This window comes from Prenolepis imparis, unplaced genomic scaffold (assembly GCF_030444845.1).
Source record: "Prenolepis imparis isolate NDT839.2.m4 unplaced genomic scaffold, iyPreImpa1.0 SCAF_6, whole genome shotgun sequence".
In the NCBI taxonomy this organism is placed as follows: Eukaryota; Metazoa; Arthropoda; class Insecta; order Hymenoptera; family Formicidae; genus Prenolepis; species Prenolepis imparis.
This window is the reverse complement of record NW_028141164.1, coordinates 6,072,952-6,097,764: the sequence shown is the minus strand read 5'-3', so window position 1 is coordinate 6,097,764 and position 24,813 is coordinate 6,072,952. Positions and strand designations below refer to the sequence as shown.

The 24,813-nt window shown below is 39.5% G+C and overlaps 1 protein-coding gene across 2 annotated transcripts; it reads right to left on the bottom strand.

Annotated features, from left to right (window-relative positions):
- On the bottom strand, nucleotides 1–24,813 carry LOC145937159 (uncharacterized). Of its 2 annotated transcripts, none has more exons than XM_083040056.1 (5): nucleotides 24,423–24,813; nucleotides 7,267–7,325; nucleotides 7,099–7,175; nucleotides 4,136–5,881; nucleotides 1–3,725 (listed from the first exon to the last, which is right to left on the bottom strand). In XM_083040056.1, exons 2-5 carry the CDS (start codon nucleotides 7,289–7,291, stop codon nucleotides 1,518–1,520), a joined length of 4,056 nt encoding a protein of 1,351 aa, XP_082896182.1. In that variant the 5' UTR covers nucleotides 7,292–7,325; nucleotides 24,423–24,813; the 3' UTR covers nucleotides 1–1,517. The 2 variants fall into 2 exon arrangements, with proteins under 2 accessions (XP_082896182.1, XP_082896183.1); XM_083040057.1 differs by lacking the exon at nucleotides 24,423–24,813 and adding an exon at nucleotides 10,237–10,482.

Here is a 24,813-nt window from a genome sequence, read left to right as displayed (position 1 = left end):
AATCCGATGCTTTTATTTACAGTATAAAATGATTATCTTGAATACATAAATAATGTAAGAACAACTAATATATCGATCGCATCATTAAATGCGTACGTTTTCTATATGCGCATTATTAAGTAAAATACACGGTTTCAGTTATATTTTTATAAAAGAAGATTCGTTTGTGTATAAGGATTATACTTTTATAGGCCGATTTTTTTACTAATCGGTAAAATATATGATAACGTTGTATCATTTAAACAGATCCAACAATATATTATGGGTTTTTTTTCTTTTAATTTTAATTAAAATAATATATAAAAATATTAAGCTACACCGGCGCACGATACTTATAAATAAAACATACTGGGCAGTATTATTTTATTAAAAAATGTTTACTTTGCTTGTAATGCGAAATGTAATAATTTCTATCAAAATGATTAGTCTTAGTTTTTAAAAAAATATAAACCTTCTACAAAGTTTAAAGTGCAGAATATACATATGTTGCTGTATTTATACTTGCTGCAATAATCTTATATATAAAATATTTTTCTTTGTATATAAAAAGTTTAAAAAGTATCTTCCGCCCAGAAAAAATAGTACCGAAAATTTCTACACTACGTATTTATATTTACAATTATATATCTTAGCGTTCGTTAGTTTTCTCATCTCGACGTCGCAAAAAGTGACAACGAGAAAAATGATTTAGAGAATGATCCCGCACGCTTTAAATAAATACAATGAGATATGCGATTCGCGATTACACTAATAATATATCATAATTATTACATTGTTATATTGTATTATTCTAATTATTAAGAGCGAAAAATGTACTCTTAGTGTTTCTTCCTTTATGAATAATCTAAGGTAAAAAGGTACAAAAAAGGACGTATGAGGGATATTATCGCAGGACGTGAGTAGGTCGAATGGTTTTTGCCCTTTTACAGATATTGCGCACGCAATGTCCTGTCGAGAAAAAGCGCGACTGCTTTCCCCCGAGAATATCGTCGTGCAGCGGCGCTTCTTCGCGGACTTAACATTTTTGGTATAACGTTTAGTCGTTAAAAAAAAGTCGTATATCCACTCAGGGAAGTACTCGAAATGTGATGATCGCGTGTGTAGAAATGCTCGATACGCCACGAGCGAATTAATCTTTCACGACGGAAATGACGGTGCAATGACAATACTTTAGAAACGGAAATAAGTACACGTAAGGTTACGATATACAAGTGTGTGTGAGTTCTTCCCTTCTTCTCTAAGTGAGTCTCTCGAAAACGCCCTTCCGCGCGTCTAGAGACTTCGCAAGTAACATAATACTTTGAGAAAAATTGTAGCCTTCCCCCCAACAATCTACATTCTCTTTTGAAATATAAATTTGCTCGCAAACTTTGTATCCGACGTTTCGCTTCTCGCGCAAAAAGCTCGCAAATTCTTTTACAATTCTCCGCCGATCCTCGAAACTGGAATTATCGATCGTATATGATTCGGAGAACAGTCTGCGGACTATGACGAGATTATTTCATCATTTTGAGTCATCAGTTCTTCTTCGAGAATTCCTGAAAGAAGGCTTCGATGGGTAACGTCGGTTCATCTGTAGGGATCTTGAAGTGAGACGAGACGAGTCTGCTCTCCGGCGAGACCGCCTTGAACATGCCCGGCTTGTCGTAGAGAGCGGACGCGGAACTCGTCAGATCCGCCACGCTCTGCGACGCCTTAGCGAATAGTTCCTCCTCGTCGGAGGGTAAATCGAACTTGGTCGTGGTCTCCGCGGTCTCCGACTCTCCTTCTCGCGACGCATCGACCTTGCTGTCGACTTCCGACTTCTCGACTCGACTCTGCTCCGGCTGACCGTCGCCGGAGATCACTCGTCCGCGATCTTCGTCGTTGGTCGTCGCTGTATCGAGCGACGTTGTCTTTACTTCGTCGTTCCGGGAAGCGATCTCGACTCGGTGACCCTCGTTCTTGTCTTCTTGTACGCCGAGTTTCGCCGGATGGCTGTCGAGAGACGCAGACTCTTGCTTCTCGCTGACAATCTCGTTGCCCACGAGACGAGTGGTCGACGACGAGGCGGCGGTTGTCATGGCTGAGTAAAAACTGGTCTCCTCGGCCGACATCTCCGTAGGTTCCTCCTGTTGCTTGCTATCCGGATACGCCGTGGCCACGACGTGTTCCTTATGCGGTTGCAGTCTGCTCTTCACGGCCGGTCGTTTCCGTATCGACGACGAGTACACGTTCTCGGGTCGCGTGGAGCTTTGCCTGACGTTCGTCTCGCCGTTAATTTGCAATCGGGTAGGACTACTCGTGGTGGACGCGATCCTGCTGCGATACACGTTGCTGCTGATTGGCCGTCTCTTTGGCACAAACTTGCTCTTTTCGGTCGTCGAGGACGCCGTCTCTTCCGAGAATCGCTCATACTCCCTCGCGGCCCCCGGACTCGACGTAGTAGTAGTTCGATAGTTCACCCTAGAGACGTACTTGTATCTACCAGTAGTCTCTCGGACGCTATCGCCTGTTAACGGCTGCTGAGCCTGTTGATTCTTCGCGCTCGACGTTCTCTGCTTGATGTGAGAAACCCGCGTCAAGGCTTCGCCGGCGGGCGTCGGCGCGACTTCGGTCGTGGAAGACAATCGATTCTTGTAATCCAAGCGACTCTTGTAATCCTTGATGCTGAAGCGCGGTCTGGTAGTGTTGCCGTATCTCAAGGGGCGCATCTTGTGAGACCTCAGGGTGGAGGAAACAACCTGATAAGCCTGCGTAGTCGGTTGCGGAGGAGTAGTAGTAGTCGTCGGCGGCGGCGGCGGCGGCGTCGTCGTAATCATCGATTCAACCGTGGTCGCGCGATCGTAGTAATTACCGTCGGTCTTCACGTAGAGATCTTCCAACGGTATGTTAGTAACAACGTTCACGGTTTTCTGACGCGCGTCGACGTTGTAATCCTCGACTTTTTCGCGGCTGATCTCCGTGAAATATTCCTGAACCGGCAGGGTGGTGTACTCGCTGTGCTCCTCGCGCGATCCCGCGCTCTGCTGCGAGGAGTAATCATAGTACTGATTAGCCGGCTGACTTGTCACGTAGGAGACGCTCGGCTGATTCGTCGCGAACTGGTGGTTCTCGTTGTAACTCGGTGCGGACTCCGTCGTCTGCCCGTAAGAATTCAGCGCGCTCTCCGTGACGATCTGCGCGTCGAAGGTGTCGTCGTTCACTCTGGTTCGGTAACTAGGTCGTTTCCTGACGCTGCCTCTCTTCTCCGTGTCCTCGTTGTGAGTCGCTTGGGTGGGTTTTATTCGTCTTCTTCGCGAGGAATCGTACTGACTGTGGGCCTCCTCTTTGCTGTACTTGAGGAATTCTTCTTCCACGTAAGGCGTCGTGACGGGTTCCTCCGTGGTTGTCCAGGGTTTTCTTCGTCGAATCGGGACACCAGGACGACGAGTTCTGAACGGTTTCTGCGTCGTTACTCCCGGAGTCTGCGCTTCCGGCGCCAGCGTTGTCTGAATGGGCACTTCATCTACGTGGAGAGTCAAGGGAGCGGAGGTCTCGGGCGATTGACTCGGTGGATCCGTCGGTGAGGTTTCGGATGTTGGTTTCTTGCGGCGAAGCGGATCCCGGAACGGCTTCTGCGGACGATATGGTCTCGTCTCAATTTGCGGTTCGCGATAATCAACCTGTTCCTCCTGATACTCATTCTGGTTATGCTGCTGGTATTGATAATTCTGATTTACTTGGTTCTCTGGGATTTGCGATACCTGTAATATATATAAATATATTTTTAAAGACTGTTTTTTATCTCGTGAGAACTTATAATAATTTCTAATATTTTAATACTGTCCTTATTATAAATTTTATAACAATTTATAGAAATTATATAATAATTAAAGGACAGAGTCAATTTTCAATAAAATTATTTATTTATCTAATAAAAACAAATGATTTTAAATTGTTCTGCCAGAAGAGAATATATAATTAATTAATTAAATAAATAAAAATAGAATATTCTCTTCTAGCAGAATAATTTAAAATAATTTACTTTAAAAAATTAATTAATTAATTTTTTCAATTAATTAATTAATTATTCACCGTTAAAGTTTTCGACTAATAATACTTTAATATTCAACCTTAAACGCGAAGTGTTAAAATATAAAAAGTAAGATCTTACTTGAGGCTGCAATCTCAGTTGTTCGACATTATAAATACCGGGCTCCGATACCAAGATATTAACGTCCGTGGTAACCTGCGGTTCGAATTGAGCCAGTTGAATCGTGTACGGCATTTCTGGCGAAATCTTCGCAATTTCCTGCGATTGATTTTTCGCAGACTCCACGGCCAGCCTAGCCGCTTGTTCCTCCTCCTTCTCCCGTTGTATAAGCTGATCCAGCTCTTCCTGGCGTTTTTTCAACTCTTCTTGCTGCTGCCGTTCGATCTCCAATTTCTGCTGGCGCTCCTGCTCCGCCAATCTCTCCCGATCGTGTTGCAGCAACTGTTGCTGCAGCAGAAACTGTTGCTCATTAAAGTGCTTAAGAGAGATGCTCTCGGGTGTCTCGTAATCCGGTATCGACGTCGGCGGGTAAACCTCGACAGGATTGTAGGAACTTTGTGGTCTATGATAGAGCTTTGGCACCTGCGTGATCTGATTTTGGTTTCCGACTTCTTGGTTGAATTTGCTCGGCGGATTCTCCCTCGGAAGAACTTCGTTTATGTCGGACGTGTATTTGTTTTTCGGCCACGTAGGCGGCGTCAGATCCTGTTGCTCCGATACATAATAAGTATTCGTCGTTCGAGAATTAGGTGACTCGGTCTGTCCGCCGAGTTTCTCCTGCTTGTTCCTCTGATCCGGACGTTTGTAATCATTCTCGCGAGCTATGTCAACGGCTGTCTGACTATACTTGCCGGGATTTCGCGTAACGGCGGTGGTGGACGGCGGTGTTGACGAAGACGCGTAGACCGCGGGTGGCAGCAGAGTCTCGTACGGAAGCGAGGGTCGGAAGTTGTACGCGTTGTACGTGCCGGGGGACGTCACGTAGCTGACCTCGTGACTTTCGTGCACCAGGAAAGCGGGGTCTCTCTCGAAGGAGGACTTGAAGTGACCGTTCGGGGAGTGATTTACTTGGCTGTAGAAGTTTCCGCTACTCGCGGCGTTCAAAATCTGAGCGTTATGCGATTGTGCCTGATTGTATCTGTCGTAGGAATCGCGTTCGTTCGTGCCGATCTTTTGCTTGCCAAAGTCACCCGGGATCTCCGCACCGGGCGGCTGAAAATACGGTTTCGCGTTGTTGCTGACCTTCAGGGACTCGAACGGTTTCGCCTGATGACGGGGAGGTTGCAACGCCTGCGGCATAGCGTAGGGCGGTATGTAAGGACGATTGCTAGGGTGGTTCACGACATGCGTGGATGGACTCGTGGTGGACGCGTAAGTCTTGATGAAATAGGTCGCGGCTCGCACGGGATCCGGTGGTTGTTGATGAACATTCTGCGACGTGATGTACTGCGGCTGTCGTATGTAGTTGACGCTGTCGCGCAGGATCGGCTTGCGATGCTGGCTCACTTCGAAACGATACGCGTCCTTGGGCGGCGGTATCAAGAACGTGTACTCCCGGGTCTCGGAAGCCCCGTGCTTGCTCGACGTCTTGGTCTCGCCGCGCGCCTTCGTCGCCGCGTGTCCGAACACCGTGAAACTGCCGAGAATACTGGGTGGGCTGTATTCGTGAATCGGCGGTTTGCCCTTTCGCGGAGGCTTTAGTTTCTCCGAGGTCGCCATGTGCTCTTGAAATTTGCTCAGAACAGGATGCACCTGGACGTTCTTCTCCAGGAGGCTGGATGGCGATACATTGGTGCCGATTGTCTCCTCATAGGAATTGGTCAGCGGCCGCCAGCCGTTTGCGATCATCGACGATCGTGTTGGTGGCTATAAATCAGAGACTCGAACTTTATATATCTTGAATATATATATCGCGAAAATTCAGAAGTTAAATATTATCTGACGTATAAGTCTCGTTAAATTACGATCGCGAAATTATAAATATTGAAAATAATCAAATAGATAAAATTCGCGCATAGAATAATATATTTACAACATCTTATATTTAAAAATATTTTTTCTTATAATTAACTCTTTTTACACTTTTTCACCCATTTTGACGAGAATTGTTTTGATTTACGATCCATTAGACCAGTATATTGCCATCGAGAAACTTGTTATATCTATACCTTGCCGTGAAGCTCTCGTGTACATTCCCTATACGGTGCATCAAACACAACTTTCGTTCGCGTTTAAAGCGAGGACAGCTATAGTAATGCGATACTCGAACTTCCTCAAGAGGTTAATGGAATGGTTCCTGTTCCAGTTTCACCGCGACGCGGATGTTCGAGAAAATCGTAAGTGAGACCATTATTTTTCGCCATTGGCGGCGAGCTGCGGTCGGTGTAGTCAGAAAATAAGTGTGAGGCCTTGAGAACATGTTATTCTCAAATAACCTTCCTAAGTCCAGTTTATTCCACATTAACTACGATAAATGCGCGAATTTTATTCTCGCGCGTGTCGAGAATCCTAATAGCGTAATGAAATTAAAATCTAAAGTGCCGGAATGTCACTTCTCTCGATGACGAATGTGGACAGACATTTGCGCGCGTATTGTATTACACGTGAAATAAAGTCAATAACTTTTAGATGGCGAAATTATCTTTCATCCAACTTCCCCTGCTATTTTGCTTCCGAAGCAGTAAAGAAATTGTCACGCGTTTCCGGCTGTCGAGTCGCATAAAACGCTATTAAAATCACAAGACAGAGATTTTACTGACTCGTAATTACTTATACGATAATAAAAAGGCGCCAATAAAATATTAAATGCGCGAGAGAAACTGTCTCGGAACTGCCAGTTATAATTTATATATGATCCTTTATGCATTTATAGTGATATAGTTTTTTCTCAAAAAGAATTTCAAAAAGAAAACTCAAGAAACATAGTCATACTTTCTCTGATATTTAATATTAAGTACACTGATAATTAAATATTGAATTAAAAAGAAAAATAAAAAGCGTAAGGAAAGTAATATGATGTTAACAATTAAGGATAATAATGTTACAATAGAGATTACGAAATTTTTTATATTGATTATACTTACGGCTTTATTAATGTCAGCACGATCTATTGATACGGTGATCGCTCCTATGACGACGAACAGCCATGTCGTTAGAACACCTATATATCATTTGAATAATATAAATTAAAATTTTTACACGTGTCATTGCACGCAGAAAATCTGTGCGAATTTATCGCAAAATATACTTACAATTTAGTAACAGTGTCAATGACATCGTGGCAGACTATGAGATCATTTATACGTGAATTCTGCAACAGAGAAAGGACACAATTATTTTTATTATTATAACAGTCCCATTGTCTTATTTAAAATATTAAAATGTGCGTCGCATTTTGTAAGAATTAAAAATGCGACTTAATTAAAACAGATGATCGAAGAAAGATCCTTTAAAAATGTGAAGCGAAAATAATTTCTATTTATATAAAACACAGTAAAATGCTATACTTTCTCTGCGTAGATCAGATTAAATCATACGAAAAAATAGTACTTATCAATATCCCCGAGATATAAGTAGGACACCCGGCGCCCCATACTTCATCCCGGCATCAAGGTGAATTAACTGTTAAAACATGAGCACGAGAAAAGTGTAACGTATCGCGTAGAGAAAGGAAGGATAGAAAGCGTCGTGCATCTATCATAATCTCCCGGATCGTTTCCGTGCTGTTTTCTCATTTTTAAATCGCGGTAATAACAAAATCCACGAAAGGGGGAGAGAATTTCTCTTTTTATATGTACGAACATTTGCCATAATACACACGAAACGATCTTTTGTACATTTTTGTGCACTTTTGTGCAAAGTAACGTGAGCAATGCGAGTTATATATAATAGGACCGATATTATAATTTCGAGTCACTTAGCTGAACTCTAGCTTTTCTCTAGCTTTTTCTCGTTTGCTGTGGTGACAATTTGGCTTATCACGCGCGGAGTATAAAAGTGCGATATAAAATTTCGCTCGCATGGATATATCGGAGGATATTACAAAGTTGTTAGTAAATGTTAATATTCATGAGGGAGTACCACGGTGAATCGTTAACTGTCCCATTATCGCCGTAAATGTTCGGACATAACGGCCTTAGCTATCGGATTATGAAATTGCAACATAAATTTAGATACAGTTACGATACTGCTTATGATGCCATTAAACTAAACCTTTCGCAAGTCTCTATATATGTAACAAGAATAATGTGATAGGCGAATGAGCAAAGTGAATGAACTGAAAATTGTACATGAAACGGTATAGTAATTACAATTCTCGCAATTTCTCAAATATTTAAAAAGAAAGACACAATACGCGCGTGTATGTGCGTTATATAAAATAGTAAACGCTAAACGTAGGGAAATTTGTAATGTAAAAATGACGCACTTTCTCTTCTTCATTCGTTAAGGATCGGGGGTGTACAAATTGTCGTCTCTTAGCATAGGTTTTTCTCTCTATCGTCGTATGTAGAAGAAAGTAGTAAAAGTGCACGATATTTAGTGAAGCATTTCGCGTAAACGCTCTCACTCTCTCGAACTGTATGATCGAAATTTCATTTAATCAATATAATTTAATATAGCCGCGCGTTAATAACGCGAGAGATATCCTAGAAATTGGTTCGCGCAATTCAATTGGCGAAGCCATCGCCGCTCATCGATTCCGACGTAATTATAAGCTCGTGTTAAGCGATACGATAGCCATATATGAAAATTGCATCTATACGATATTTCTTTTGCGTCTCGCACGAAATGTTCAATTTGCGCGTACGCGGCTAATTACGCGCAGCCGTATTTTGTAATTACGCTATGTGTAATTACAAGTTTCTACTAAGTATTCGCTTGTATGTATAATGTTTTTCTTGACTATCGTGTAATATCTATCTCAAACATCGATAATTATCGTTTACGATGATGAATAACTCGTAGATGTATACATAGCATACTTTATTTTTTAAAATTATCATATAATTCCATTTATGTGATGAATAATCCATTCCAATCTTTCTTATGGGGATAAAACTTTTCCAAGTAAATATTTCAAATTTTTTTTACAATCTGTGTCTAACAATGATCCACAACGTGCGTTTTTTTATTTTTCCTTCCTGGTTCCGGAAGACGGATGTGCCACAGGTATGAAATAAAAACATTTCGACGATTGCGCTTGCTCACAAATAACGTCGTTCGCTGCTGCCATCTTCACGGTTGGAGATGACCGCGGTACGAGAAATCGATAGAGCCCGGTTGCATTTAAATTTCAAGCCGGCTTCCGGATGAATTAATTATAAATGTCGTTGTCCAAGAATCCCAAAGGAGTTGATACATTCCATGGCTGGTATGATGAATAGAGTTAAGCGTTATAAACCTGGCATGCCAGAGTATGAATGAACTGTCCCCCCGTTTTTTGTTTTGCCAATCGCTTTTAAAATTCAATCCATTATGATTGAATGTGAAGAGCGCAGGGAATAATATTCGGAACTATTTTGCATTATCAAATAAAATGCCAAGTTCTCAGAAAGGATTTTCTAATCTTAAAAAAGGTGTCTAAGATTGTGCGTTCAGCTTTGGAATAATGTGATGAAATATACGATAAACGACAGCAATTGCATATTACGATGCAATATACAATATAAACGTGTGAAATAACACGTAAAAGACATTAACGTAAAGGGCGATCAAAATTGCACATTTTTCATTCCCCGTTGAATATGATTTATACGAGACAGAATTACTCAAGAATTTTTCCGCCATTCTGAATAATCTGATTATGAGTTGATTGAAATACGAGCAAACTTGCGGCTGTTGCTTCTGATTTTTATAACCGCATATATTTGCCTGATTGCAGCGTAATATAATAATATACGATTTAATAAATTCGAATCAATCGAATAAGATTTAAATCACTTAGCTATCGATTTGAATTGCGATTTAATTGCGTGCTTTTTAAAAATATATCTTTGTGAAAAATTAAAATGTTTTTTTATTAAATATTTTAGCATCATTGCAATTTAATTATCATCTTATTTAGGATGCACATTTTCGAATTAAATAAAATCGAATTAAATAAGAAATAAAGTCAATGACACGATATTCTTCTTTACATTTGTTTCCATTTCCTCATCCTCAAAGTAGATATTTATATCTTACAACAGTTAGTTTCTCATCTATATGGTAATTTTTCTTACCTAGATTCATCGACCTTGACGTAGCGTTAAAATCGATTTCCAAACGAGCCAGGAATGCACTTTCTATGATCTTTCGCAATTCAAAGCGCGTTCGAGTTACTGTTTCCGAAAGAACTGTTAACTTGATGTCAGTGCGAATCTTCGGCGATTTTTTTCGCCATCAATTTCTTCTCACGATTTCTTTACAATCTCCCTCGTCCGCGATACAGACAAGTTACAATAGCCACGTTACAGTACATAGACTTCGCCTCTATACGTCAATGAATACTCCCAGAATGCACTAACTGGAAATGCCATGCTATATAGTTCAAACGGTGCAAGTGCATTATACCGACTGACAGAAGCCTAGACGCGCAAGAGCAGCCTTTTAGCATTAATGAATTGAAATTTGCTTTATGCACGTCGCTTTAACAAAGGGAGAGACGCCTGTGATATTTATCCGTCAATAGACGTATCGTTTAACACACAAAGTGAAGCTAAATCTCGTTTAATATTATCCTTCGGATAGAGACTACAAAGTATGTTAACTTAAAACATACTTGGAGTTTCAGAGTTATACTTAATGACAATAAACCGTAAAGGGTTAAAATACATATTACAAGACTTCGCGTTTCTTTTTCATTTCTCTATAAAATTTACAAAAATACGAGAGAAAAATCTTAAAGACTCTCAACTTTACTTCTAACTCAACCATTTTCCACAGAAGTTTTGCACTTCAAGTTATTAAACTCCATGCGATATTTAATTTAGTTTTATGCGTGACGTAAAAAGTTGTGCGTGTGCGCGCGTATAATTTAAATTAAAAAATTCGATTTAAACATAGAGAGAATAAAAATGCATCTCGCGTGTAAAAAAAATATATGTTTGTACTCATCTGCTGGTCGATATCTTGTTTGATTATTATTCTTCATATAAAGAATTTTTATGATAATATTCATAATCACATATTTATGATCAATAATGAATAATCACGTACATAGATCGCGCATATATACCTAATACTTCGATATAACTGAGATTTAAAAGATCCAACGACCTCGAACAGAGATAATAATAAATGTCCGGAATTCTGCGAGTTTCCTGGAGGCAGGTAAGCGGCCGGTCGGAAAAGATTGTAGCGTTTCAGTGTGTCCGTTCCTTTTTTCCGTGTTTTTTAAACGCGCCCGCGATCTCACGAGAAAGGTTACGCTCTGGTTCGCCTGGCCTTTCGCTTTCCACTTGATGTGTACAAGCGGAGCCTACACGCATTAATCGTCAATTACCGTGCCGTAAAATTGGGCGCGCATTACTGTTCAACTCGCGCGGAGAATGGCCGGGAAATAAAATAGCTCCCTATGGGAGCTATAAGGGATATGACATCACGTGTAGTTAGTCGCACAATAAGAGTTACGTATATATCGCGTAATCTGCACGCTGATCGTATGCTGTGTTGCGGTTGCCCTCGGGCCGTTATCCCGGTTCATCCTATTCCGAATCGTTACAAAGCTGCAATTACCGACGATGACAGTACACTTTTTTTTTTACATTTTTGTTTCTTTAATAGAAGATATAAAGAGGATTGTCCGTACTCCAATTTGGACTGTATTCAAAAGCGTAATAGAGATATTACGATCGAGAGATCGTAATGAGAACGGAAAAACACACCGTGAGCTTTAATTCTAAAAGACTTCGCACTGCTCGTGTGTTGAGAAAATAAGTGTTGTAACGGTAATAGTTCCGCGAGAGGAGATCAAGCTAGTTATATTCTAGTCTCCTTTTGATTCCTGATTTTTATTTATGATGATTTATTTATGCGCGCATTTTTAGATTTTAGATAAAAACAGTGTAGATGTAAAATTCTAAAAATCCAGACAGTTACTTATGCTAATGCAAAGCAGATATAAATTATGCACGAGTATATTGATACTTTATCGTTTTTATCAAGATTTATTTCCACGTTTTTAGATTAATATATTACGATCAATTCATAGGCATAAAATGATTTTATCTAATCTGTAGAACGGTTTTATCTAGTCTATAGTAGAGTTCGCGAGACGTTGTGCCAGAGATGAAGGCTCTTGCAAAATCCCTTTATGCTTCCGGACTTCTCGCCGGAAAATACTAGCCGGTGATTAAGTATGATGACACACACGAGAGAAAGATAAATTGGATGCGCGTAATGGCGAAGCGGCCGCTGTTTTTATAAGACGATGAAATCCGCCTAAAGCGATTGTGTGACCACACCAGTCATTCTTCAAACAAACCGTCGCGTACCTTTTCTCTCTCTCTCTCTCTCTCTCTCGAATACTCCCGCAAAATATCCACGGATTCCTCCTCTTATACGCGTGCGCACGTGCGTGTCGCAACGTCGTGCGTTTGAAAACCGCGTTTCCCAAGATTTCTCGATGGCCTAATCACTACATGGGATCCCCCCATTACAACAATGACGAGCAGCGTTCGATGTCTTATTCGAGATACAAGATTACGATCTAGACGTCGCGCATGGCGGTGTATCTCAACATATACGTATCCTGCGTATTCCCGACGCAAATTAGAAGATCGACGATTGTAAGACGTAGCGGAATAATTAAGTCTTTAGTGTCGCGTGCCTCGGTTCTTAAAAGTCGCGAATCTGAACTTGAAAGCTCGCGAGATTAAAGAGCCAGAGTTTCGGGGGAGGAGCATTGAAATCTCCGAGAGAGAGTCCCGAATTTAAATCGGGACCCTTTCGCGCGTAGAACGAAATAGAATTTGCAAAAGTGTAGGTAGATAAAAAGAAGTCGCAAAGTTCTGGAGGGCTAAAAAGTAATGTATTTTTATCGTCGTGTTTCGTTGCGATGAGTTTCGCGATATCGCACAATGTCATTTTAGTAATGTAATTCAGTCCTCGACACTCTTATTCTTCCAATTCTTCGCGCACTCGAAGAATTGCGTAAGGCATTACGCGATTCATTAACGGTGACGTAAGGAACATGTCAGGAGAGAAGGTATGGGAACAAAACGAGATCGTGCCCGAGATGCGAACTCGCGGGAACTCAAAGCACGACCGCAATATCGAATTAACGCGTTAACGAGTAAATAACAGGCCACGGTGAGGTCTCATGAATGACCAGACCATCTCTCAGACAGTTTGTACGACGACGAGCTCGCATTTCCCTCTCGAATGGGATACTTTCACTGTAATGCGACAGGTCTCGTTGTCGGCGAAATGATACATAAACGGGCCTTAATGTTAACGTTACCGGGAAACTCGCTTGTTACAGAAAAGTGAAAGGGGAAGTCGTGCATGCACGCATACGTACGTATATGTACATATAATAAGTAACGTAAAATGTCAAGCGAGTAATTCGATAACCGCGATTCGAACTGAGCAAATATTGACAGTTCTCTCCTGTGTTAGGTAACTGAAGAGATATATTTCTATTGCGGGAGAAGAGAATTATATTTCCTCTCTGACGGTTCTATCGAATAAAATAAAACAATGCAGCATTATATACATTGTCGATTCAACAGCGTGAGATTAATCTTATCTATCTTTAATTTTATTAATCTTATCTCTCTTACGATATATTTCTACAACGAGTTTCTTAAGAAGGTAGTTTTGACAATTTGATAATTTAATAATCTGATGAATACGTTGGATCCCTGATTAGATTTGCTGTATAAGTCGCTGTACACGCTTGTATCGGCAAAATCCGACGGCTGTTTAACTTGTAATTAAAGTGAGTAGAGAACGTGTTGATGTTGCAATGATGTTGGAGAGAACTTCCTCATCAAACAACCTGGTTCTCCGCAATATATGTATATGCTAGATCGATAACGGCATCGCGGTAATTTATGTAGATGAGATTATTATATCATCCCTTCGATTACACGACATCGATTATCGAATACCGATTACCGAATGCCGGGGAAAATCGTTAGTTTGTATAAATAAAGATTGCACTTTGTTTTTATAAAAAAAATAGTAAGCGCCATGAAAAATTAAAATTGCATCAAATGCGAGAGAGGATGGTTAACCTGTTGAGTAAGAATGATTTGAATTTTATTAGGGAAATTCGACGTTGCTGTTTATAGTAGCAATAACAGGATGGAGAAAGATGAAGATACGCAGACGGACGTCGCGCGAGAAATCTCAACCTTACGAAGTCAAATCTCGTGTCTCGTTTGCGATCTGATAATAAGTAACGAATACAGGATACGTGCAATTATTTGCGTGCGCAAATGTGTTAATTAACTTTCGGACTCTCGCGTATTTCCTGAGTCGTGCCTGCCGTTATCGAATATCATTTGACAGATGCAACTCATATTTATGTGTTATTGCGAACTCCCGGGATTCAACGGTTTAGATCCTAGCGTTGTTTCACAGCGTTTTCTGTACAGTATATTTCAATTAGTTTTTAATAACACGCGTCGAAAAATAGATATATAAAAAATCTCGAGCAGATCGAGCATCTTTAAACATACTCGAGAATTAAAATTGATGCTCGATACATCGTGATAAATCGTGACAAATAAAAATATAATTCTAGCCAAATTTTTTAATTGAAATTTTAGCTTGTGATCGATCGATTATATCAATTAATTATGTACAATTAATTATGTACAGTTGATACTGTACTAAACCGTACAATGAAATTAATTTTATATCATGTGACGTCATCATGACAACTGTTCAAAGCACATAATATGAATTTGCCAACTGAAAATGGTCCAAAAGTCGTATTTGATGTAATTATATTTGGGATAGCTTAATTAATTACTCTCATTGTAAGTGAGCCGCGTGTGTGTTTGTGCTTCATTATTCAACAGACGTGCAGATATAATCACACGTGGAAATGCGCAATAATACGGATGTATTTATGACGTTTCAATATTTGTTTCCAAATAACTGTTATGAAAAACCAATGTTTTGAACCGCAGAGACATGTCCGCGATATGTTTGGGGGGAAGAAATAATTGCTTCTGTTTTACAAATATTTGTAATATAATTTTAATTATAGTTTCATACATTCCAACCGTTATAACCAATTAATAATTCGATCTGAAATTATTTAATAAACAATGCAATAAATATACAACACAATGTGTAATTTTGAGCTGTATCAGTCACGGAAGGTAGAAGAGAGAAAGCAATGAATATGTATTCTATTTTTTCGTTTCAACATTCCGATATAGCAGGTTTCTCGCTCGTTTAAAAATATTCGAGAAAAAATTGAGAAAATTTATATTATCCAGTTTCCCCCTCGAAATGCGCATTCGCGGTCGAGTGCATTCGAATAATTGACTCCGATATTAATGATACGACGCCTTCGACTCGTTCTCCGGCGTTATAACTCTAATGGGACAAGACGCGCGCGCGCGTTGGATAGAGATATACATATAAAATGCTACAACGAGGTCGGCAAGTTGTTGTGTGACGCGAGTAAAAGTAATGACGAGATATGCCGGCGAAATACTTGGAGGATACTTTCGATGCCGTGACGCATCGAGAGTGGCCGCGTAATGACGAAATAGTCAAGAGCAAGTGGAGTCGACTAAAATAAAATGGGAGGAACGACGTCGCTTTCTTGCGTATCGAGTGAAAGATTTCGTCGGAGAGAAAGAGAGCGACGTTCGACTATCTTCGTAGAAATTTAATGATCGAACGCGATTAATTGCATCGAACGGGTTCTCATAGCGTGTCGCGTACGACGAAGTGAAACGGAGCGAGGTTCGTGCTCGGAAAATGAAAAGGACGAATTAACTAACTTCTCCCTCGTCTGTGTGTTTGTACTTTCCTTAACTTAATGCGAGAGAGATATCGCAAATCCCTCATTTCCATAATCGATAACTGAACCGCTCGACACGTTTATCTATGCAGCGCTGTCCCGACTACGCGTATCTAATGATTCGGATTATTGAATAAGATTGGGATAAGGCGCGTATCTTAAGCTTTAGAAAATCTATTTGGATATCACAAAAAAAATGATAAAAAGTTATGGCAAAAAGTATGTTAAAAAATTTGATTTATTTTTCGATGTGTATATACGAAAGAAAGGGTTGCAAAATTAAACCCGCTTGTCGCAGTTTAAATAAACGAGTTTTCGCACTTTTTTTTGCCTCCGCGTAATTTTAATTCTTTATCTTTCACAAATGCAATTTTGTAGAATCTTGTAGAGCAGGTTGGTTACATGATCTGCAACGCGCCTAGAGATATCCCCAGGAGTTAACACGCGCTACAAAGTGATCTCGTTTTGCGAAACCCCCCGCGTCTCTCGCTTCAACGCATGCCACGGATAGAAGTTTGCCGCGTTTCAGAAACTCCGACCGCAGCAGTTTACGGATTACCTTGATCAAATACATCGTAAGTCACCGGAATGATCGCGAATAATGATTGCGCATTCGCGGTTCCTCCGTCCCTCTTTCTCTCCGATAATCTGAAGGCGCGAAGGACGGAACTCGAAAATTGCAAGTCGAGGGAATTGGATCGCGCGATGACAGACGGATGCGCGCCTTTTGACGGTCGAGAAGACACACCGGATCTAGGTCGTCGCAACTCTTGTGACGCGCCTAGATACGCGGCGCGTCATTTAATATGCATACCTGGGCGCCGCCGATTCCTGTAGGTCACGTAGTCTCTAGAATGAAGAGAAGTGTCCCGGCGAAGGGAAAGTTATGACGATTTCGAGGGAGTCGCCTTGGTCTCGCCGACAAGTGCATCCTCCCGCTCTTTCCTCCTTCTTTTTCCCGTCATTGCGAGCGACCTCGATGCACGAGCAAGTGCAACGCTCGCATGCAACACAACGATCGTACGTAGGTATACGTACGACCGGTTCAATGCACACGGTCGATGAATAATGCACGAGAGGGTTAAGTAAGATCACGGCTCGTCACTCTCCACGACTCTCCATAATTGCACGATGCGCGGGGTTAATTGAATCGATTATTCCGAAAGCGAGACACGCCAATAAAACTGGTTTTGCCACCGTCGCCGACGACGAAATTGCACATGTCATTGAACGTGGAGATTGATTACGCAAAATATCAGGAGAAAAAAAATATACATATATGTTTATATATGTAACATGTTATAATCGCGCGTGAAAGTGATTGTTTGACGAAGGTAAGCGGAACCGATCGCGAAGATAAAAAAGAAATCGATCAATTAAACAGTTTCACTGTGCATCTATTTTTTTGCGCACCACAATTTTTTATTACACAATATATCCGCTAGAAGAGGTCGAAATAATACGGTCTTTTGAGAAATATAAGAGAAACAGTTGTGTACTTTCTCATATTATAATATGATATTATAATGTGTTTTTAGAAAAAAAGTGGGAACACTACTGTCGTCTTCTCACGTCGCCAAACTCGGGAACAATAGATTGCGGTTCTTTCTCATGAAATTATACGTAACGCATTTAACAGGAGCATTTTTTTTGTAAGAGCTCACGTAATACTGTTACGTTACTCCAAGTTCTCAAAGTATATACAAATGTGCTAGGTCTAATTGATTAATTGTCACGCTCCTTTACTTCTATAAACTTTATATTAATTTATATACATATATTTTTTTTTAATATTATATATATATATATATATTTTTTTTTTACATTTATAGATCATTAATTGCATATAGTATACGACAATACCTCTTTTCTCAAATTATATTAGCCAAAGGTTCTTTAAAAAAGAAATTCTAATAAGAATCTTTTAAAATTTCACATTCTGTTAATTATTAATGGACATCTTAGTCCACAGGACTGAAATCGATTTTTTCCCTTTTAAATACTTTAAACTTTTTTCTCATTTTCATCATTAAAAAAAAATGATGTTATATATTTCGTGCTCGGAAGAAAGCATCGACTTTACGGAACTTTTCCGCGGCGGATTCACATCCCGTCGATTATATCGAAACTATAACTACGCAGAAGAAAGAAGAAAAAACTTTCTCCGTTCTCTAAGAAGTGCACCCGTTTCTCACACACAGGAGACCCCACCTGCAGTCTCGTACCTGTTGTAAAAGCACGCCAAGGTGTGCACGCAAAGACGAATTTTTCACGATAGACGTAGAAAAAGCCGTCGGGCATGAACAAAGCTTCTTTCACACATACTTGCACGTACGTAAGCTTGTTAACGAACACGTAGTGTTGGAAATTTATATTCCCTCCACGTAACGCTACATCGAAAACTTCGGAGGATTTTACGCCCGTCCCGGAAGTTACATTTACACTTTATCCGCTCGCGCGGTTGCTGACTATACCGTTCGATCGGGCAGCAAAATCAGCATCGTGCTGTTTTAACAGCTGCTGAAGCAGCTCGTCATACGTTTAAGGTGATGCTGTTACGGAAATGGTTACGCAAAACAAAATCTAAAATAGCCATATCTCCTCCCAGTTGTTATTCTCTTTCCCTGTTATATATTTCCTCAGACAAATAAAAATTTTAAAAAAAAGAGAAAGGATTACGTAAAATATATATGTATACATTTCAATATTAGAAAATCACGTTCGAAATAATTACTTCCTCGCGTGTTATAAATAATCATCAGAGAACTATCAATGAAGAAGGATAATATTTCTTCACTTGGCATCTTAATAATCTTGTATAATCGCTCGCATACATTTGGAAGTAATTTCGTGGAAATATTCGGAAATTACGAAATATTTGGCAAACTACGAAAATTTGGATAACACCCGAGATAATTACAGGTCGATCATTCGAAAGTTTGATTATGCAAATATCCGTGTCGCATCACTAATTCGAGTAATAGCGTTCATCGTGGCTGACACTGTTACGTGACCGTTCTGGCACACACGAAGGCATATAAGTATGATTAATATACAGCGTGCGATCGGAATGATCGGCGGACGACGCATTCGAAAAGGATGTTATATTTTCTATTTGTCCCGAGAAAGAGAGAGATAGAGAGAGAGTCGCGATAATGATTTTAAACGCGGCAGTATTCGACTTATGAAAGCGACGAGGCTGCCATGCGGCCTGAATACAAGAAATGAAATTCTTGCTTTTCACTCTCCTTCTCTATCTCTTTTTCTCTCCCCGAGTTTCTCTCTCCGTCATTCATTCGTCAAGATGGGATAATATTCCGCGGCCCCGCGTAATAGAAAGTAGTGCTCGCGGAAATCAATTCGCGCACGCAGAAGCGATAAGCGGGTCAGTTAGCCGGCTCGGTTCTATGTATATCGATAGGTCGTTAAATTTGATCGAGGCAAGTCGAGCCGCATGAATTTTGAATTCAAAGGAATAATTCCGGTCCGATCGTTTTATTATTAGCGTTTCAATGGCGACAACTCATTCGGAACGACCGGTTCGATGAAACGATCGCGGTGTCCCATTTCTTCGTTCTCGCGCGGTCACCTGTTCGCTCACCTGTGTGTTTACGCGTTTACGATTTTACATTGCAAAAATCGAATGTCACATATACGCATCCGCGAACGTTCAATAACAAGGTCGGGCAGCAAACACATTTCTTTCGTTTCCTCTATTTTTCCGCGGCAAATTACACGTTTTTTTTAATGGACAAATAGGATTTAAAAAGATCACGCGGTTTCCAGATTTTTCTCTGTAAAGAGAGATTCTGGCTGAAATATACTTTTTACTAATATTTGTAATATTCGTATAATATATAAAATGATAAAATGCAGAGAATTTCGCTGACTCATTCGCTGTCTTTTCAAGATGACCGAGTTAATTGTCATCGAAATTTTCCCTCGTTAGCGGAAGTGGCGACGCATCGTAATAAATGACGGATATGATTTATCTACATATATGTCATCGTTAGATTGCAAATCGAAAGATTATCTCTCAAAATGTTCTACAAATCATTTAGATATAAGCGCGAGGTCGATTTATTAACGATCTAAAGTGAGCTCTAATGACAACGTTTAGCGCATCATCTGTGTATAAAGTAGCACGCTCTCCTTCATCAAAACGTTCAACGTCAGAGCGCGAGGGATTAACGACCCTTTTTCGCCATTGAGCAAGAAAGTGACGGGAACGAAGTGAACGAAGCATTTATCCCGCCTATCGGGAATTGATCGACGCGATCGTATACCGGTTTTAGTAATTACACAATCCCATTCACACGAGAGCCCACCCAGTAGTACACTCCCATTATTACCGATGTCGAAGTCGTAATAACGAAGTCTGTGTTCGCGAATGCTCGCAAATTTATTATGCGCGCATTCGCAATCGAATCGCGTTCGCATTTGCGACGAATGGGAGAAATAAAGCTCGCTGACATGAAATTCCTACGAGCTGCCAACTATGCTACGATTACAGCCATGGAATATAACAGACCAATTTTCCTTGGGGCAAAAACAGATTTTAATTAAAAATTTTCTTGGAACGCACGTATAGTCTGCTATGATTAGTTGAAAGCGGATTAAACTTGGAAAAGTCTTATCGTTTAATTGATGATTATCAAAATAATATTAGAGAGCTTTATTTTATTTTATTATATATTAGATAATACTACCGTTAAATAAATATTATTTTATATTTCTTGCATCACAATGCTCCAAAACACGAATACGTCAAATAATAACTTTCATATAAAATGTCACTGACCTTTTAAAATAATTAAACTAATTATTTGAGGCAGTTATTTAGAGTAAACGTCTCGTCCATTTAAAAGTAATATTTAAAAAGTAATATATAATATTTAAATTAATATGTATAATAATCGAATATTTATGTTTACCATATATATATAATTAATATATATATGCTTACTCATTCTCAGTGATGAAGTTAATTAAATTTAATGATTGCTATAAAAAACAGAGTTACTGCATTAATTTTAGCAAGGGGAGAAATTTCATGTGTCATTTTACAACGTTGGACCGATCTGTTTTTTCCCTACGCTTGTGTTCAAACTGTTCCCCTTTTTCTTTCTCTTCTCTTCCCTTCGGCATTTTTTTACTCGGGTTGGCAGTTCATACGTTGGCTGTACGTGACATCGTCGGGGTATACGTTATCCGGCGTGGTCGAGCGAATATGATAGCGTAGTGAAAAGCTTGCGCACCTTTTACGGGGCTCCGCCGGTGCGGAGTGCAAAAGAATTTATTATTCGTTAGCCAGCCCCCGATAACCCCCGGGGCGAATCCGGATACGGATATACCATTCGTTCGCGGAACGAGCGGAGGAAAATTCAAACGTGCGTTTGACCCACTTGTTCGCGGCCGATCGATGAAATTCGATTCTACTATTGCGTGTCGTGTTTCCGACGTCGATGCGCATTAATCGAGTACAAAATACGGCTGCGTAATATACGACGATTGTGCCAAACGACGCATAATGGACGTTAATGGAAAATTCATAGAATTATAATTCCATATACACGAATCGATGATTTGAAATTAATAGGCTTGAAATATCCTCCAATTTTCCACCCTAAAACGCATTTGATTTTGCGAGCGTAATTGGGAAAAGATTTTGCCAGGATTATACATATATCAAATATATATGTATATAAGAATAAAATAAAATATAAAATAAAAATATACACATAGCAGGGAGGTTCGCCATTTACACTTACGTGTAAATCGGAGCAAAATCTGATCAAATATGTATATTGGAATCTTCTATCTTTATATATATCTTTATACATATGTTATGACCGAATTACGCAGAGAGAAAAGAAGCAGAGATCAATATCGTATTATAATTTAAAATAAGAAATCCTTAATGATGCAGCAACATCCTCAATCTGGTACAAATTTAAATAGATCTACGATTCTAAGGTTATCGTCCAGGAGGGTATTTCAGCTCATTGGCATCGTCGAATATTTACAAGATGTGAACAGGTCCGTAGGTAGTAACGCTGTGCCATGAGATGTATGTATAATACTTGGACGCGTAACCTAGATGACCATACGTAGAAGGCGGAGAACGAATCTCTCGGCGTGTATATATGCGGATGTCGTCCATTATTTGCGATATAAAGTGCAACATTATCGAACGGCCGCTGCGGGGCATGAATTCATTCGCTGAGCTTTTCCCATATATTTCAGTGTATTTTTCTTCCGTCGTTGCCGAGTCGCTCTTCTCCCTTTTTTCCGCGCAATCCCCGAATAAATGGTCGCGATATACCGGCTTCGGTAAATAGCGCGCGATGCGGATGCGCCTATACATCCAGAATTATGATCGATACATCCTTGATACATAAATGCCTGACCATAAATGTTTCATGCGCGATCGTGAAAAAAGGAGAGAAAAAGACGATCGCGTTATGCATATAAAGCGTGTTGACAAGTCTGTATAAGCTATACTATAAATGATGATGGGAAAGTAAAAAAGTAAGATTCTCGTGCGATAGCTCCAGTGTCTCTAAGATCTCGATATAATTTTAGAATTACATTTTCCCCCCGACTAGAGTGCAAAATTTTATAATATCTAACATTACGTTAGATATGTCATAAAATTTTCATGTTTCAAGTTCTTTTGAGGGTCTAGCTGACAGATAAAATTTTCAAAAGACGTTTCTCGTTTTCTGAGCGCGAAGGTTTATGCAGTATCTTTTATTCCAACTATAAATTTTTGATAACAGTTTCTGCGCGTTTGTTCTCTTTCATTTCTTTCTCTTTTTCTGTCTCATGGATCTGTGCTCTGGTGCGATCCAATACGAAAGAAAACTTTGCACAAAGTAAAGAGAAATCTCGTTCATTTTTTTTTAAACATGTCAAGTTTGTTTTTCTGAAAACTATGAAAATTGCGCCGAAGACGAATGATATTTTTATATAGATATGACATATGTTACTGGCGCAAATATTGAATCAGCGCTAACCAGTATAAAAAATTATACAAAGAATTATCAAGCACATAAAATGATGACAGAATTATTTCGATTTTCTCTATGAACTTGTGATATTAACACGTGCATAAAATTTTAAATATAAATAAAAATATTTTATATAGAAATATAAATTATATATAAAGTAGTTTTTATATATAATAATTATATTATATTTTATATAATATCTATATTATATATATGTTATTTATAAAATACCTGTGACAAATTTATTTCACGTAGCGTACGTATAATCAATACCGAAATTTATCGATTCGAGTTCTACTCCAATTATGAGTGTAATGGTCGATTTGAGGATACACTTGTAGAATCGTTACGAATCAATAAACTGGGTTATAGTTACACAGCTCTTGTTGCGGATATCGCATAGCGTAATTTGCATATCGATACTTGAGAGATAATTTTCCAGATACGACAAACGGTTCACGAATCGGATTAGTGTGAGCATATTACTAGACCAATCGGTACATTAAATAATCGATAATTTGGCGAAATACTCACGGTACCCGTATAATTTATCTGATAATTAAGATCGAGCAGCATTACATTCATTACTTGCCTCAAACATTACGTTAGATATACGATATCAGAAACAAGGAGGGATATATTAATAAGAGAACATATTACAGATATTATCCGCGGTTTTTTAATATTCTTCTTAAATGAATGTTTCACGTATGTGTATGTATAAAAAAAGAAAGAAAGAAAGAAAAAATTACCCTGGGCTCTTAAATTTCCATATTAAATGTGATTTAATGGAAACGTTACACAACCTCACGGAAGATGTTATTTTCTTGTCTCACTAAATGTAATTTAATGTAATTTAATGTCTCGCACAACACAGAGGTAAAATCTTAAATTAAAGATACCTACGTTAATTACAGATAATACATGTTGTCAAAATGTATATTATATATCAGAGTTTAACGTGAATATCCCGAGGCTCGAGGATATATTCCAATAACCACATTAGTCTAGGTCAATATTTACGTTATGATTATGTTAATGCACGAATGCACAACCAATTCGAATCTCAATGAACTCTCTCCTCTCTCTCGTGCACCGTTTATTCGACACAGGTATTAACACTCACCGATAATCAACAATGAACGCGTTGGCTAGCGCTAATTCAAAATTATCGATCTATTGTGTCGGATAAAAAATTAGACCGGATGTTTCGTCTCTCGATCGGATAAGCAATTTACAAAAATTTATCTCATCCCTCTCTCACTTTACGCAATTATTAAAATTTACAAAATTTCTCGCACGGTCTTTAATAAATTTTCTACATATGTTGTACATTAGTTTGTACAATTTATACTCGTGTTTATGCAGCACCCCATGAACTACCCCTATACTATCAACCCTAAACATTTTGTTGCGTACTCACTTGAGCGTGTCTCCGGCGTGTTTAACGGTTGTGTTTCTGCGGCAAATATCCACGAGGGGATTCACCACGATCGATGAATCGAACCGTCGATACGTCGATGCAGATCGATAAACCGCCTACGGTTTTTGTTGCGGATCTCAAAGTGCGTGAGTCGCGCGTGATTCGCGATCCACGAATCGATCGAGAGAGGATCGGCTACGTTTTACTGCCTCACATTTACTACACCGGTGCCGGGACTAGCACATACTGGCTGACCGTCGGTCTGCGAGGGAGAAGCCTTCTCTTTCTCGAGGTTTCCACCGAACTCGCGCGAAGAGTTCTTCCCCCCCACGAACACAACGCGCGACAATTTCAGAGGAAGAAAGTAGGCTTCGCCTGACTCTTCTTATTC

What these genes read in the sequence shown, in the direction of transcription:
- LOC145937159 (XM_083040056.1), bottom strand. Translation starts at nt 7,291, where the DNA reads ATGTCATTGACACTGTTACTAAATT. An exon ending in ATTGACACTGTTACTAAATT is followed by an intron (nt 7,176 to 7,266) that starts GTAAGTATATTT and finishes AATGATATATAG; the next exon opens with GTGTTCTAACGACATGGCTG. An exon ending in AACTGAGATTGCAGCCTCAA is followed by an intron (nt 3,726 to 4,135) that starts GTAAGATCTTAC and finishes TATATATTACAG; the next exon opens with GTATCGCAAATCCCAGAGAA.